Source organism: Siphateles boraxobius, unplaced genomic scaffold, assembly GCF_051911475.1.
Source record: "Siphateles boraxobius isolate OS27281-9 unplaced genomic scaffold, OSU_SipBor_1 41, whole genome shotgun sequence".
NCBI classification, from domain to species: Eukaryota; Metazoa; Chordata; class Actinopteri; order Cypriniformes; family Leuciscidae; genus Siphateles; species Siphateles boraxobius.
The window spans coordinates 9,568,060-9,585,863 of record NW_027509042.1 but is presented as its reverse complement, the minus strand read 5'-3'; the positions used below and the strand labels follow the sequence as shown (position 1 = coordinate 9,585,863).

The window sequence follows — 17,804 nt, the reverse complement described above, 5'->3', positions numbered from 1 at the left end:
GGCTTCAGTTTCCGGCTGATGGATTACCCCCTTGATTCTACCCAAGCCGCCTAACTGACGTCATCCACGAAAGAATGCCATTCCAGAGCGGAAGCAAATTTTCAGGTTTTGATTTCAGATAAAATTCTAAAACCAAGACAATTTTTTTTCTGTGTATGCTATTATCTTAATTATTTTTTGTTTATTAACACAGATTAATTGTTCACAACAAAATTAGTAACGTGAGCTAACAAAGAAAGGCATAATCATTATAAGTATTAATATAAGGATTGCAATGTGGCTTCTTGGCCCCTTCAAATGTTTTATGGAATAAATCAAACGATCATGGTCAGGCCAGCATGACTAAACATGGTCTAACAACTATTTAGCTCTAAGGCCATTTTAATAAAATTCAACAAATATACAAATTATTTGAAAAAAACATATTTATATCTAAAACACATGCCACATCTGAAACATGTTCAATTTTAAAGCATATTGTAATCTAATTTTCTGTTCCTTATTACTTTAATCTTTATTACTTTAACATCTGGCTTTTGCAAGAGTGCCTTCCTTAGTAAAATCATCATGGCAAAAGATTCTGTCAAAATATCATAATTACTTTAATGTTAGTTACCATGGTATTTTTTCCAAGCGCGTGTCATAGGCTACTGACGTTACGTAAATTTAACCGGAAGTGACGATTTTGTAGGAAGTGTGTAGCAATGCGCGGGAGTTTATTGTTGCTATCTAGAGAGCAAGAGTTCTAATATTTTTTTATTTTTTATCGTACTAAAGCTAATAACAGCACAGAAATTTGCGTATATGGCTCAGCTAAATGAAGTGGACCTACCGCCGAACCTGTCATGTCTCAAAGTACGTTCACATATTCAACTTTGCTTATCCCTGTTGTTGTTGTTGTTAAAAACAAGATAATCCGCTACGAATGTGTTATTTGCTGCTCACATGTGTGCACTGCAGCAGTCTCGAGCTCTAACACATCTGACAGAGAATATTAACCCAAATGCGACGTTTTTACAGTCTTCAGTTGTTGTTTTTCTAGATATAACACACCAATGTGCTTATGTTCTTGTTTCGTGCCAACTGCGTCCCTGAAATTGAACAGAATAAATTGCATTGCATGTTTTTGTACAACATTGAGAACATGTCACGAAGCGCTGTCATAGATTTCCAGTAGTCAGGAGGAATATGCAGGTTTGTTTGACATCAGATATTGTATATTTTTGTGTGTATCAGAGCATGGACACTCTCCTCCGATGTCCTATCTGCTTTGAGTTTCTCAACATCACCATGATGACCCAGTGTTCACACAACTGTACGTATTATATCACGTTTACAGTTCAGTTTATATCCATTTGATGTTTTAATTGACATCATTTCTTTAAGCAAGATACTAAATTATTGCTTCTTTTCTTTTTTGGTATTCCAAACAGTTTGTTCTCTGTGCATTCGGAAGTTTCTCTCCTTTAAATTGTTGTGTCCTGTTTGTAACTCGGTAAGTGTCAGCATGTAAAAATAATCTATCTATCTATCTATGTCTGTAAATTTAAATTAAATTAAGATTTTCAGTAGATATGTTCCATTAATCTTAGTTCAACTCTCCTTGCAGCCGTCAACAGAACAAGACCTGAGGAACAACAGATTATTAGACGATTTAGTTCAGAGCTTCCAATCAGCAAGGTAAAGTTTATTTCTTTTTAAAATATAAGCATTTATTTCAGTAAGTGCTGCTTTTTTATTTAGATGTCAGTGGGTCTTCTGGGTTTTTTTGTTGCATTTTGCACTGTTATGTGGGAAATCTGGAATTATGCAAAATGGATTTAAACATGGTAAAATGTTAAAGGGAATATTGCAGGTTTGAGTACCCAGTGAGTCAATGTATAGAAAAATAATGTTTAAATATAACTATATACCTGTAAAATGCTATTAAGGCTTCTGGAGACGTTTTTGTGAGAGAATTTTACTTCTGCATCTGAAAACCGGCAAACCGGAAGTGACGTAACTAGGGCTGGGTACCGAGTTCGGTACTTTTTAGGTACCGACCGAATTGCCTCGATACTACCGAGTATCGAAACATGTCTTGTTTTTCGGTACCTAAGTGGTTAATCTCGTCAACGTCAGTGAAACAATAAACATGCAGCATGATTGGCTGTGGCGGAAAAACGACTCGGTTACTAACGTAACCTCGGTTCCCTGAGAGGAGGGAACGAGTATTGTGTAAGTAGCTTACGCTATGGGAAAACTCCTTTTCTCGAGAATATTGAAGTCTTTATGTAAAATGCATTGCAGCTGCACAGCAGACAGCAATCAGCGAAGGAACTCGGTCATTGGCTGTGCTGCAGCAACTTGCTCGAACCAATGACGGGGCGACTCTGAATGCGCGACCAATGAGCGCGCCTCATGCCCGCGCGCGTCAGAGCCTGCCAAGATGGGCGTGGCCAAGAGCTATATATTGGGCGCCCCGTCATGAGAGTTCTTTAGGTTATAACGACTGAAGCGAACTAACCAAGCACAAGCACGGCAGCTTATGCAATACTCGTTCCCTCCTCTCAGGGAACCGAGGTTACGTTAGTAACCGAGTCGTTCCCTTTCGAGAGGTCTCTCCTATTGCGTAAGTAGCTTACGCTATGCGAACACCATGCAAAACGCAGTGCGTGCTGAACTTCGCCTTATGATAGCCAGAGGCAGGTGCCTGAGCTAAAAAGCAAAGTTATCATCCAACCAGCCGGCAGAGGCGAGCTTTATATGTGGGAAAAAAGTAAAGAGCGGCTAGAAGGCGCTCAGTGTGACACAAGCACATACATAATCTAGATACGAACTCATAGTTCTACTAGCATCATGCTGATAGTACATTGGAATGCAATGTCGGGACCTGTAGGTTGTAAAACCTGATAAATGTGGACGGTGAGGCCCAGCCTGCCGCCGCACAAATATCCTCGATCGGTATCCCGCTCGACCACGCCCAGTAAGAAGCCACACTCCTGGTGGAGTGTGCTTTGACTCCCCAGGGGCATTGAAGTCCCTTGGCTTCATAAGCCATAAGCCATAGCCTCAACTATCCAGTGAGATATTCTCTGCTTTGAAACGGCGGAACCCTTCGTACGGCCGCCAAAGCATACAAACAGTTGTTCTGTCTGTCTGAATAGGGCAGAACGCTCCAAATACACTCTGAGAGCCCTAACGGGGCAGAGTAGGTTAGCGTCGTGTTCGTCTGCTGGAGACGATAGCACAGTTAGGGAGATAACCTGTACTCTGAAGGGAGTGGTGAGGACTTTAGGAATATACCCATGTTTTGGCCTAAGGACGACCCTGCAGTCGTTAGGTCCGAATTCCAAGCAGGCAGCGCTTGCCGAAAGCGCGTGCAGATCGCCCACTCTCTTGACCGAGGTGAGTGCCAGCAAGAGCGCAGTTTTAAGCGAGAGCTGCTTAAGGTGCACGGTTCGGAGTGGTTCGAACGGGGGCCCTTTAAGAGCGTCTAGGACAGTAGCTAGGTCCCAGATCGGCACTGAGGGGGGGCGTGAAGGGTTCATCCTCCTAGCGCCCCTTAGGAAACGAATAATTAGGTCGTTTCTTCCCAATGGACGTTCCATCACAGGGTCGTGTGACGCTGTGATGGCCGCCACATATACTTTGAGCGTGGAGGGGGAGCGGCCCGCCTCCAGAAGCCCTTGTAGAAAAGCGAGTACGTTCGTATTCTCGCATGTTTCAGGGTTCAGGCCCTCGGCGTTACACCAGTCACTGAACACTTTCCATTTCTGGGCATATAAGCGTCTCGTGGAGGGCGCCCGTGCCTCAGCGATGGTTTTTAGCGCTCCACTCGTGAGGTTCCTTGGAACCCGTTGAGGGGCCATGCATGAAGGGCCTACAGATCGGGGCGGGGATGAAATATCATCCCGCTGGCCTGACTGAGGAGGTCTGGCCTCAGTGGAATCGGCCGTGGTGCAGATTGCATTTGCATCAATTCTGGAAACCATGTTTGGTTCTTCCAGAGTGGGGCTATCAGGAGCACTGCATTTTTCTCCTCTCTGACCCGACTGATGACCTGTGGCAGCATCGGGATCGTGGGAAAAGCATATAAGGGGCGGCTCTGCCAGCTCTGGGCGAGCGCGTCCGTGCTTTTCGTGAAGAAAAGAGAGCAGTGTGCATTCTCCTTGGAGGCGAAGAGATCGACCTCCGCCTCCCCAAAGACTTTCCATAACCACTGAATCGTCAGCTGGTTGAGAGCCCATTCTCCTGGGAGAATCTTGTCTCTGGATAGCATGTCTGCCCCTTGGTTCAGCGCGCCTGGCACATACGCTGCTCTCAGCGAGCGCAAGTTGTGCTGGGACCATAAGATGAGTCTCCTGGCCATTGAATGCATGGAGCTTGACCTGAGTCCACCCTGGCGATTTATGTACGACACTACCGTCATGTTGTCCGTTCGGACCAGGACGTGTTAGTTTTTTAGATGTGGAAGTAGGGCTCTGAGAGCCAAAGCGACCGCTTTCATCTCCAGACAGTTTATGTGTAGGCGCTTCTCCGGGTTTGACCAAAAGCCGGAGACAGGCCTGCCCTCGTAAAGGGCCCCCCAACCTATTTTGGAGGCATCTGTTGTGATCATCTTTCTACTTGTGTTCACACCCAGGCTCACGCCTGACTGGTACCAGTCGGTGGCTTTCCAGTGCGTCAGGGCTTTTATACAGCCGTGGTTCGCTCTGATTAAAAGGTGGCCCGAACGCCACACGTGAGCAGGGACCTTTCTGAGGTCTTGAGCCAGCGTTGGAGAGGACGCATATGCAACAATCCTAGCTGGAGTACGGCCGATGCTGAGGCCATGAGACCCAGCATCCTCTGAAACCGCTTGACGGGGGCGCGCGCGCCCGCCCTGAATGATGTTGCAAGGCGCCGGATGGTGAGCGCGCTCTGATGAGAGACGAGCTGTCATTTGCATCGAGTCTAGAACTATTCCCAGGAAAGAAATCTTCTGGCTGGGAGATAGTATACTTTTTGCAAAATTGATTCTTAGACCCAGGCATTCTAGATGGCTGATAATCCAAGATCTGAGTGTTATTAACTGACTCTCTTATTGTGCTAGGACCAGCCAATCGTCGAGATAATTCAGTATTCGCACTCCCCTTCGTCTCAAGGGGGAAAGTGCTGCATACATACATTTCGTGAATGTATGGGGAGCCAGGGACAGGCCGAACGGAAGTGCTGTGTACTGGTAAGACTGTCCCTCGAAAGCGAATCTCAGAAAAGGCCTGTGATGAGGCGCTATTGGAATGTGAAAGTAAGCATCTTTCAGATCCACTGAGAGAAACCAATCTCCTTGGGCGTACTTGCGCGAGGATATGTTTGGTTGTTAACATTCTGAACGAGCGAATCATTAGTGCTTTGTTCAGGTGTCTGAGATCTAGGATGGGGCGGAGACCGCCATCCTTTTTCGGGACGAGAAAATAGTGGCTCTAAAAACCTGCCCCGCTCATAGAGGGGGAAACAGTTTCCACAGCCCCCTTTTCTATTAATTTGCGCACCTCGGTGCGTAGAACATGAGAACACTCCTTTCTCACTTTCGTCTCGACCGCAGTCGTAAAACGTGGTGGTCTGCGAGCGAACTGGAGCGAGTATCCGTGTTTTATTATATTCAACACCCATTTCAGCATATCTGGAATGTTGACCCATGCCGCTGCGTGTACAGATATGGGCTGAATACAGGCTAGGGGCGGGCCGCTGTGACGTAGGGACCCGGCCAGCGAATTGCCTGAGCTTGTAGCTCTCAGAGGCGCGGGCGCGCGCGCGCGCTGAGCAGCTGAGTGAATGGCGCTAGTGTGATTACAACAGCGCGCGCTATGTCTGTAAGACTCGCAGCCTGAGCTGGGGTTGTGTTTGACACTGTAGGGACAGTGTTTATAAGTGGGGGTGCATAGACAGTGGTAGGCACACGCGTCACTTTTATAATGTTTCCCGCTTTTACTGGGGATGAATTCATAACTGTGTGAACAGTGCTTGTGTGTAGTGGTGCGTACATGACCGTAGGCACGTGATCTACATTCATGGGGCGTGCAGCCTGAGCTGGGAATGAATTTGGCACTGTTTTGACAGTATCTGGGAATGCACACTTTGTGGACATGTGAACCCTTAGTGACACAGGCAGAAAAAGACTCTTTTTGTGTTTTCTGTGTGTCGCCGTAAACACGGCGTTTGTTTGCAGGTGAGCGAGCTCTGTGACTGGCCCATTGACTGCTGTATAGACATTTCCAGCCGCCTGTATGGGGACTGGGTAATGTTTGAGATTTTGCAGAGAGAGTGGTCCGGCTTTTGCGAGACACGCACTCTCTCTTCTCATTCCTGTGGCTAGGAAGGCTTTCGATGCTCAGGTTTCAGCACGATCTTGGGCCGAGGACCCCGTCACTCAGGAGGCGGCTTCCGGTTGTGGGAGCGCGAGTGGCGTCGAGCGTCAGTCTGAGGCGCGGCCTGGAGGCGGTGGGGGCTGCTCTAGCCCGCTGCGGCTGTGGCGGCCTCTGTCTGCTCTGCGATGAGCTGGAGCGTTTAGGCAGGAAATGGCGCATAGCTTGTGAAGCGTTCTAGGCCTCAGTGAAGCGTTCGGCGAAACCTTTAACTGCCGGTCCAAACAGCCCGCTGGTGGAGATAGGCGCGTCGAGAAACGGGGCCTTATCTGCGTCTTTCATCTCCGTCAGAGTCAGCCACAAATGGCGCTCGAGAACAGTCAAATTAGCCATGGCGCGGCCAATAGACTGGGCGGTGGCCTTCGTGGCTCGCAGGGCTATGTCAGTCGCGCTGCGTAGGTCCTTGAAGGCTTCGGGTTCGGGGCTAGACTCGTCCAGGGAGCGGAGAAGCTTGGCTTGGAACACTTGAAGTACCGCCATTGAGTGAAGCGCTGACGCAGCTTGGCCGGCGGCGGCGTAGGCGCGACCAGCGAGAGCCGAAGTAGTGCGGCAGGGCTTCGAGGGGTGGGAAGCCTTGGCTTTCCATCCGGTGGTGGAGGGCGGGCAGAGATGATTGGCCACGGCCTCCTCGAGGGGCGGCGTTCCCTCGTAGCCTCTTTCCTTCGCGCCGTCCACAGAGGAGAGCGACGAAGAAAAAGAAGGGTTCAGACGTGCAGAGTGGGGGGCTTTCCATGACTTGGTGAGTTCGTCGTGAACTTCGGGGAAGAAAGGAGAAGGCCTTTGCCGAGGGGCCTGCTGGCGCACCTGCAGAAACCACTCGTCCAGTCGGCTTCGGGTTGGTTCTTCGGGAGAAGACCAATCGAGCCCGAGGTCCTCCACGGCCTTCGAGAGGATGCGGACAATCTCTGTATCCATAGAGGATCCCCCACTCGTGTTAGTTAGCGTCGACGGGGCGGGGTCGAAAGTGGAGCCCGGCCAGTCGTCAGATGCAGCGTCGATGGACAAAGAGTCATCTACTCCCCCGTCGTCCTCGGATGCGCCGAAAGTCACAAGGCCCACCGCTCTGCTAGAGGGGTGTGGGTCCGGCTGAGTGAACTGAACCGGCGGTGGGGAAGACAAGAGCGGCGGTGAAGCACGCGGAGACTGGCTCGGCGTGACGTCACTGAGCTCAGGTTCAGGGAGCCTCTGTGAGCGGCGCTTTTTCTTAACACGCGGCTCAAACAGAGGGGTGTCGGCGATGGGCTCGCTCGCGGTGAAAGCGGCGAAGCGAGCCCGCAGTGCGGAGAGACCCAGGTCGTCACATTCCGGGCATCCGCCCTTGGTCAAAGCAGCTTCTGCGTGGTCCCGGCCCAGGCAGCGAGCGCAGATGATGTGACGATCCCCGTCTGGAAGAAGGTCTCTGCACGACGCGCAGGAAGGCATTTGGAACAACACCTCAGAAAATTTTCTCTTTTACAAATGTCGCGGGGCGAACAGATGTAAATACTTGCGTGTAGCGCGCCGGATGGCTCAGTAGGATGGCGTTCGAAGGCGGCTGAAGATGCCGACGTCCTCGTAGCAATCCCGCTGGTATGCTTTTCCACGGCGGCGAAGGCTTTCAATAATCCGGAGGATCCAGCGAAGAAGGTGTTCGCTGAAGGAGAATAAATCTAAAGAACTCTCATGAAGGGGCGCCCAATATATAGCTCTTGGCCACGCCCATCTTGGCGGGCTCTGACGCGCGCGGGCGCAAGGCGCGCTCATTGGTCGCGCATTCAGAGTCGCCCTGTCATTGGTTCGAGCAAGTTGCCGCAGCACAGCCAATGACCGAGCTCCTTCGCTCATTGCTGTCTGCTGTGCAGCTGCAATGCATTTTACATAAAGACTTCAATATTCTCGAGAAAAGGAGTTTTCCCATAGCGTAAGCTACTTACACAATACTCGTTCCCTCCTCTCAGGGAACCGAGGTTACGTTAGTAGCCGAGTCGTTTTTCCGCCACAGCCAATCATGCTGCATGTTTATTTTTTCACTGACGTTGACGAGATTAACCACTTAGGTACCGAAAAACAAGACATGCTCATCACATTCGCTCATTGCTGTCTGCTGTGCAGCTGCAATGCGTTTTACATAAAGACTTCAATATTCTCGAGAAAAGGAGTTTTACCATAGCGTAAGCTAATTACGCAATAGGAGAGACCTCTCGAAAGGGAACACTAGTTTACGCGGCTGCCAGAGACGTGCCTCGTCGCACGTGAGGCTGTAGTGTGTGTGTGTGTGTGTGTAAGCGTCCCAACCCAGATAGATAGAAAATATGTGGAAATGATCAAAAGTGTACTTATGTACCCGACTCGATGCCATAAGCACACGATGCAATATTTTCGACAAGATAAATGCTGTCAAGACCAGCAACACAGGTAAATCTGATAAGGCACTTAGCGCACAGCATACACTTGAGAGTAGAAAGTTTATCCGCCTTCGACTACAAGAACTGGAGCGCGTCACATAACCAAAACTCAGCATATAGGATACTTGCCTCACAGACATGAGAAATAGTTCTATATATGTTAAAAATATATCTACTTTTAAACGAAACAATTAGAAATAAATAGTTTGATTACCTAATCCATTTAGGCGCGCGCGCGTTCACTACTGCAGGGATGACGAGTCAGCATCGCAAATTCGCAATAATCATCTTTGCAGCCAACACGTTTAGTAAACACTTGTTCATTTATAAACAATTAAAATATCTCCTTGCTATCGTTTCCCGACACATCCATAATCATTAGGCTACTTTTGCCAGTGCTTTGCGGCAAGCTTCATGTGTGCTGAGCGCGAGGCATCCCGCACCCCAGTAGCCTATATTTAATTCAATTCACATTTATTTGTATAGCATTTTTCACAATACATATCGTTTCAAAGGAGCTTTACAGAAAATGCATGTCTAAATTAGAATTTAGAGTGATCTGTTATCAGGGGTGACTGTGTGTAATGCATTTCAATTAATTTTCATTCAGTTTCATTGTTAAACAATGCTTTAAGTTAAGGCAGAAACAATGAGCTCATTGAAGTAAAGAATACATGTTGTTAAATGATTAGGAAACATAGAAAACTTTAGCATTGGTGCTTTTTTACAGACTCAAAATATGTGTAAAAAAGTCAAGGAACTGAAAAAATAATAGTTTTTATTTAGGTAATGTATTGTATTGATAAAATTGGTATCGAAAAAAGTATCGTTCAGCAACCGGTATCGAAGTCAAGGTATCGGTATCGAAAATTTTGTTACGATACCCAGCCCTAGACGTAACTGGAGGGAGTGCGGTCAAAGTAGAACAATAGGAAAGCAATGGATCGCAATGAAGTTCGGAAGCTGAGGAAATTGTAAATGTTTACTCGTATGTTGGACCTCAGCCATATAATTATGAGCCTGCAATGTGGCCAAGAGAGCAGGGACAGGCCATGATTTGACAGAACAACTGTCAAAGGAGACACATTGAGTTGTGGTGTGAGGAGAACAGGGGGCAGTTGTCTTGGTGAGAGACCAGTTTTAGCTTATGGATAGGCCTATATCCATGTTAGCTGACGATATGTATAACACTCTGCTCAGATCAGAATATTATAAAGATTATTATAATGTATCAGGCAATAGCAAAGCTAGTATTGGACCCTTAACTGCATGTGTTGTGTCAGCCATTAGGAGACAGTTTCCAGAGGAAGAGGGACTTTATAAAGGCTTTGAATAGCCGCATCACACAATCACAACTGTCTTACTGTATACAAACTTTATTTGTGGAAACAGCCAACACAAACATTAAAGTGGTTTTGTACAGATTGAAAATTAATTAAATAACTATTTATGATAAGTTTCGGCTTCAGACTAATAACACACACATAAATGCATTACATTACAAATTGATGTAGGATATGTTCATGAATCAAATTAAGACAAGGCACATTTTGTAAAACAGATTTATAATAAGTGATCTCTGACGGATCAGTGACCTGAAGCAGCAGTGGATTCCAATCCACCCCCTTCTGCTTCAGACCGATCATGTTTCCTGCCGGCGGCCGAACCACATGCTGACGACAGTCCCGATGAAGGTGCTGTGAGTGACAGTGTGCACCGAAGGAACCTCACCAGCCCGGAGTCTCGCTTGGTTCTTGCTTTGGCATCCCATGTTGAACTCCATCATATTGCCGAGATTGTAATCATCCGGTCCATTGTGAACTCTACACACTACCGCATTTTTCGAAGCAGATGCAGAAGTGAAGTCCCGTCTTTTCACCTGCACAAAACGCACCCAGGCACGGCAGCACCTTCCTTTTTCTTGTTCGGAAACCTGTGGACTTGATGTCCTGACAGGCCACAATTCACAATAATTTATCATGATGATGAATTTAAATAGAATAACCACCGAAAACGCACTGAATCACGAACGCTCCTACTGAATACCAACCTACTCTGCACAGAGCGAACCCAGAGCCGGGCAAATGACTCCCTCTCGTGACGTAATATGATGCGATGTTGGGAAAAAAAACTACTTTTTTTCAACACGGTCAAGGAAACTCACGTTTTCTACTAAATTTGTGTCCGGACTTAAACAATTTTAAGTCCTGCATTAATTTTTATATGGTATTTTCATACAAGGTTATATATTAATTTTGAAGACAAGCCCCCCCCACCCCGCCTGCAATATGCCCTTTAAACTCTTTAAATAATATTTTCTTATATGATCAAGAAGGCCTGATCACTCTACAGTGATCATTTCTGCTGAATTCTACTGCTGCAAAAAATATGTTGGCCTGAATATCAGTCTGATAGAAAGTCAGTTGGGGGTTAATTAATGTGTAGTGATAAAATTGAAAAAAGGAAAAATTAATTGCTTTATATTCAATGGAAAATACTTTGATATAGGTCTGTTTTTGATGTATGGACAGAGGTCATATTCAGTCTTCATTTGCTCAAGGATTTAATCTCAGAAGGTAAAAGTTGAATCTGGTGCATGTGTCACTCTGCATATATAGAGACTTCTGTTATTGGAATATGTTAGTAGACATGACTATGAATAGAATCCAATGAGTGACTTAAAACAAAAATAAACTATTATTAATTATAAATACCTTTTTAAAACTACATAAATTCCACATAAAACTATATAATCTGATGAATACCATTCTCATTTTTTTGCCTTTGTAACATAGATTAAGATTCAGCTACAAAGTCCCAGACATGCTGATTGACTGTCAAAATATGTTTGGTCCCAGGAGTTTCTGTGAATTGGCACAACAAATGTTGTTCCTATGAAGGATAGCCTATATAAACTTATGCTTCAGTTCTGCCATGCGAAACTATATGAAACTACTATCCCTGACAGTGTAACTCTAAATCCATTAATGAAAGGAGGCTTTAAAGTTTAAGAACTTGACTGAAGGTATCAGAAAATCAGCTAATTTATTAGAATTATGAGATTTACTTAAGAATGAATGTTAGTACTTTATTGAATGCAGTGTCTTCCATCTCGTAATTCATTTGACCTAACGTCCTAGTCTGTCATGAGATTCGGAATTTCCTTTAACAATCAAGTGGGATTTTATTTTCAATATTCAGGTCTATATCTTTGGCATACTTCACCTGCTGCAGGACTCAAGGAAGCTGCTCGGCCATGTTTCTCTCCAAAGAGTCTTAAGTTCTCAGACTGTAGACATACAGACATACAAAGTCTTCAACTTACCTGAGGAAATTGACAAGAAATGTGAATATATATATATATATATATGACATATACTGTATATTGTAAACTTACTGTCCTATTGGAAGACTTTTCCCACGTGTAGTGTACGTGGGAAAACCTCACATTAAGTGTAAAAGTGCAAGTCAGTGAAATAGCCAGAGTGCACAGTAGTTTTTTTTTTTTTGTTTTTTTTTTGCGATATTGGTTTTTAAATCAGTCTCTATGTGCCATAAATCTCCTCTGTGTTGTTTGCCCATGAATGAGCCTAATATAGTTGGACGGTGGAGTTTCAGATGGCCATCAGGATGAAAAGAAATATGCCTTATGGGACAGTGTTTTAATTTCCTGTTTTCTCAGAGTGATGATGTCAAAGGCATGTGTCATCTTTTAGGACAGGGCATTGGGGACAGTTGTTAAGGCCTTTGGTTTAAACATAGAATAGTTTTTTTTTTGTGCCTTTCTTTGGGTAGAATATCTTTGTGATTTATTACATGCATATATGTGTACATAGTATTACATTTTAAAAGATCACTATCTCGATTCAAACATCCACGGGATCTTAATCCTGAATGAGAATGATTTGTCTGTCTATTAAACCTTTGACAAGTACGATCACAGAGGACCGTTCATATCTGCGCTGATCCTGAGGGAGCAGTTGTCATGTATAGGTATGAAACAGCGTCACAAAGCTGTGGTATTTTCAACCACTCCGTATCATTATTTAGTTTACAGTAATTCAAATTGTGACAAAACTACTCTGATAAAAACACACTTCTGGCGATCAAAATTAAATTAATTGTAAAAGACGGCTAAACAGAGAAGAGTACTGGCAAAGAGAGAGCACGAGAGATGCTTGTAATAAAACGAAAATCAACATCGGCTTGGCTTTTATGATATGGGGAGAACTTAGGGATTTATGATGATGTAAAGGTGAACGAAGTGATTTAGGTATTTTATTGGACAGATAAACTGCCATATGTCGCTCTCTAACAAAGTTCATTATAAAGCATTATATTTTGTGAAGGGTCATTCCATAGCGCTTTGTAGCGCTGTGTTGGAATTTATTTTCCTAGGAAGTACCGTGTTTGTTAATGAAGTAAAGTCTTCAGCTAGTCAGCTTAAGATTCTTCCCATCTAAACTCGCTATACTTGCCTATTTATGAATGTTTTATGAGTAGTAGGATAACCATATTCATCCACACAGTCAGGCAGAGCCGAAGCACAACCAAAACAATGATCTGCAGTTTTGTTTAATCACTAGAGGGCCAAAGTTTTCATAGACTGCAGAAATTAGCATTTTGTCAGAATCTCTAATTAAGTGTTATTTTGTTTAGTTGTCTATTCAGAATCATGGATGAATTGTGATCTCTATTTTAAACAAAAAGATTGTGATTTTCAGCTTTTCTAGAATCTTTTTTAAAAAGAATTTGTGGAATAATCATGTTTCAGGTAAGCTGAGTGTCCATTAGCAAAGATGGCAGATTTTCGATCTTCTGCTGTCCTGTGCCAGGCATTGAGTTGAGTGGGATGGCTAGTTTTCTCCCTATATTATAGACTTTCTTTGTCACAATGAGTGCAATTAGCCTTGTGTTTCCAGGTCTGAATACCGACCCGTCTGAGCTGCTGTCGCAAGCTCACTGTCTTTGACTCGTCCTTCTCTTGTTGTCAGAAGATCAAGGAGCTTCCAAAGAGATCTAAGTTTTTAATTAATGAATTTTCACTTCCATACAAACTGGAAAAGCCTGTTTTTTTCTGCTTTTTGTATGCTTTTTAAAGTAAAGGAAGAAAACTGATGTCACTCTTCAGATGGTAATGTAGACTAAAAATGGTCACAACCACTTTAATACCAATTGGGACACCTTGTTTATTCTTAAATCTGGGATGTTATACTCTTCAGTCATGGGTATACATTATTAACCTGTTGAAAACTGCTGTTCCACTTTGTCCTGTTTTGTTAGCTGTAATGTGCTGGTGATCATGTAAGGTATGTGGTTCACATCAGCAATACATTTTCTCTGTGGGTTCAGTTTGCCTTGCTAGATCCACATCAGCGCTTTGAGGACTGAAAGTAGACAGGATTTTCTGTGAGGGGGTCCATGAGGGTTTTTTATGGTCCTGGCTGGGTGGGTAGTTATGCCTTTAGGTACAAGACTGCAATTGATTTTTAAAAGCATTACTGAAGAGAGGCCAAACAATTAGGACAGTTTGTTGTTTATAAGTTAAAGGGATCAAATAATTTTTCCTTTTTTTTTTTGCATTTAATTTTTTGCATGCAGTCCCTTTATTAGGTTAGTCAAGGTTATTTCTCCAAACAACCATTTTCCACCATCTGTATGATCATGTTTTATTGTCTTTTTTCTGCTGCTGTGTCTTTAAGACTTCTACAAAAACAGCCTGTAAAATGAGTAACAGTGTGCACCCATTGGCATAATTTACACATGATGACATTTCAGAAGCACATATTATACACATACTCTACTCTCAGATACTTTGAACACATTTTCCCAATTTTGCCTACAATCAGTGCATAAAATGTGCAACCTGAATCCTGATATTTAGGCTGTTCGGCTCTTGTTTTACAATCTTTTTCTACATTTTAATTTACTCTTAACTGACTGCAAAGAACCTACAAAAGCACATTTGTTTATTCGTTTAGGGGCCAGATGTATTATTTTGAGATCCACGTAGTAAGTTTTTAATAACCTCAGTCTCAGTTCCATCCAGTAAATGGAGCTTTCAGAACATGTATTAAAGGAGTAGTTCACTTTTTAAAAAATAATTTATTTTGCTGATAATTTACTCACCCCCATTTCATCCAAGATGTCCATTTCTTTCTTTCTTCAGTCGAAAAGAAATTAAGGTTTTTGATGAAAACATTCTAGGATTTTTCTCCATATAATGGACTTCATTGGGTACCAAACGGTCCAAGGTCCAAATGACAGTTTCAGTGCAGCTTCAAATGGGTTTAAATGACACCAGACGATGCATAAGGGTCTTATCTTGCGAAACGATCGGTCATTTCAAAAATAAATAATAAAGTTTAAGTTTTATAAGCACAAATGCTCGCCTTGTTCTGTTCTGTGATGCACGTTCGTGACTCTCCTGTTCGAACTCGTTCATCAAAATGAACAAATCTTTTTTTCGAGTCATTTCGTTCGTTGAATGAACGAAATGACTCGAAAAAAGACTTGTTCAAAATTAACAAATTTTTTTTCGAGTCATTTCATTCGTTGAATGAACGAAATGACTCAAAAAAAGATTTGTTCATTCTGATGAACGAATTCGAACAGGAGAGTCACGAACGTGCATCACAGAACAGAGCAAGGCGAGCATTTGTGCTTATAAAACTTAAACTTTTTTATTTATTTTTGAAATGACAGATCGTTTCGCAAGATAAGACCCTTATGCATTGTCTGGTGTCGTTTAAAGCCAAAGTCATTTGGACCTTGGACCGTTTGGTACCCAATGAAGTCCATTATATGGAGAAAAATCCTAGAATGTTTTCATCAAAAACCTACATTTTTTTCGACTGAAGAAAGAAAGACATGGACATCTTGGATGACATGGGGGTGAGTAAATTATCAGCAAAAGTTTTTTAAAAAGTGAACTCCTTTAAATCTCATTTTTAGCTTAATGGGAAGATGGGGATTGAGGTTTTATCTCTTCTTTTTTCTTAGGGTAATGGGTGAAGATTGGATTTTATTTCCTTTTTTAGCTTTAGTCTGTCTGTGGGTTTGATGAGATGTTGAATCTTTTCTAATAGCATTGACATATAAGGAAAACTGATGTCACTCTTCAGATGTTAATGTAGACCAAAAATGGTCACAACCACTAATACCAATTGGGACACCTTGTTTCTTTATCTTAAACATTTAAGTTTGTATGCATATATGTGGACTAATGGTCAAACAAAGAGAAATAAAAGGTTTCAATATGGAAAGTGGCGTTTGCACACCTCATTGACTCCACTTTATGGCTCTGTAATGGCCTCACAGCCACTCACTGTGTTTGTTGGCTTTCCACATTTCCACTGGAATTGCGAAACCGACAGGTGCTTGCATGCATTCACTCTCTCTCACACTTCCTTTTATGTACTCCTCTCTATTTCTCTCTCCTTCTGCCCTTTTGTCGTTCCCTCAAAAATTATTTTTCACTATTTGTCTCTCACTCTCCCTCAGCGGGGAAGGGGGGATATTCGAAGGCTTCATTGTACAGAGAAGCACAGTATTGCTGTCAAAAACACTTTTATTGACAAATTGTCACCTTAGTGTCTCAGATGAAGGATGCTCAAACAGTGTTTTTTGTGTACTTGGCCCAGTTTATGTTCTTCGAATGTGTTTGTATATTTTGTTTGTATCTTTTATTTTTATCTTTGATATTAGAAATTGTATGTGCCTTGCATATACCTCATGACCCACAGTATGTGGAAGACCCTTTTATCTCTGTAAGTCTGGGATATAGAGCACTTAGTCGTAAAATGTGGCTTATAATTGCTTTAAATACAAATACCGCTCAAAAGTTTGGGGTCAGTAAAGTGTGCATTAAATTAATCAAAAGTGACAAAAATTTGTTGTAACGAAATAAGTCTTTACTATTTCAAATTTAGTAAATGCTGTTCTTTTGAACTTTGTTCATCAAAGAGTCATGGAAAAATGTATCACAGTTTGCACAAAACTATTAAGCAGCACAACCGTTTTCAGCATCTATAATAAGAAATGTTTCTTGAGTGCCAAATCATCATTAGAATTATTTCTGAAGGATCATGTGACACTTGAAGAGTCATGATTCTGAAAATTCAGCTTTGACATCACAGGAATAATTTATATTGTAAAATATATTCAAATAGAAAACTGTTATTTTAAATTGTAATATTTTCCCAATATTACTTTTTGTACTATATTATTGATCAAATAAATGAAGCCTTAGTGAGCATAAGAGAATTTTCAAAAACATTTAAAAAGCTATATATATGCACAATTCCAGTTTATAGAATGCTAACTGTTTTTGAATGGCCAAACTAGATATAAAGTGTCAATTTAATAAACGTATATTAACATGACTACATTATTTAAATTAAATGTGATGTTTCATAATATGATTAAAACACTTGGTTAACCAGAAACTCCAACACCATTGTCAGCATTCACACTTTTATTAGCATATTGTTTGTAACTTGTTTGTAACATAATTTCCATCTCCAGGCAAAAGTTGTGTCACTCAAATTTGGAATCACCCCCTATTTCACCTCAAACCCCAGCTATGATGATCAAAGGCAAAGGAGCAAGACAGAAGGGCATCAAAAAGGAAGCAAGCACCCTCAGCAATTTTTTCCAAAAGAAGACCACCATGATCCCAGTCAAATCAGAACCCACACAACAGCCAGATAGCATCAAACTAGAAAATGTGGAGGAAACAGTAATGGTAAAAGAGGAGAAGATGGATATATCAGCTTATCCTTCCACATCACAAAGCAGTAAGCCAGTGGTTAAAGGTAACTAATGCAACATATGCCATTTTATTGCATCTATATTGTATGTTTTGTATAAACATGCATTCTAGTTAATTGTTAAAAATATTGGATTGAAAAATATGTTTTTATTCAGTCTAATACACTGTAATTTTTGTAAGAAAACCTGGTTGTCCCCTAATGTAATGATTGTTGTTTTTTTCACAATAAGTGCATTATACAGGTCCTTCTAAAAAAATTAG

General features: G+C 42.6%; 1 protein-coding gene across 6 annotated transcripts in view; it reads left to right on the top strand.

Annotated features, from left to right (window-relative positions):
- Positions 1 to 675: 675 nt before the first annotated feature.
- Positions 676 to 17,804, top strand: part of rad18 (RAD18 E3 ubiquitin protein ligase) — a 54,331-nt gene continuing 37,202 nt past the window's right edge. For 5 of the 6 annotated variants that reach the window (XR_013192970.1, XM_077198169.1, XM_077198166.1 and 2 more), the window contains exons 1-5: positions 684 to 855; positions 1,237 to 1,315; positions 1,434 to 1,495; positions 1,610 to 1,680; positions 17,297 to 17,586. Coding sequence is in view for 5 of the 6 variants with exons in the window: in XM_077198169.1 (XP_077054284.1) it covers positions 805 to 855; positions 1,237 to 1,315; positions 1,434 to 1,495; positions 1,610 to 1,680; positions 17,297 to 17,586 (553 nt within the window). In the remaining variant the exon portion in view is untranslated. Of the gene's footprint in view, positions 856 to 1,236; positions 1,316 to 1,433; positions 1,496 to 1,609; positions 1,681 to 17,296; positions 17,587 to 17,804 lie in introns of all 6 variants that reach the window. The other variant, XM_077198168.1, reaches the window with a different exon arrangement.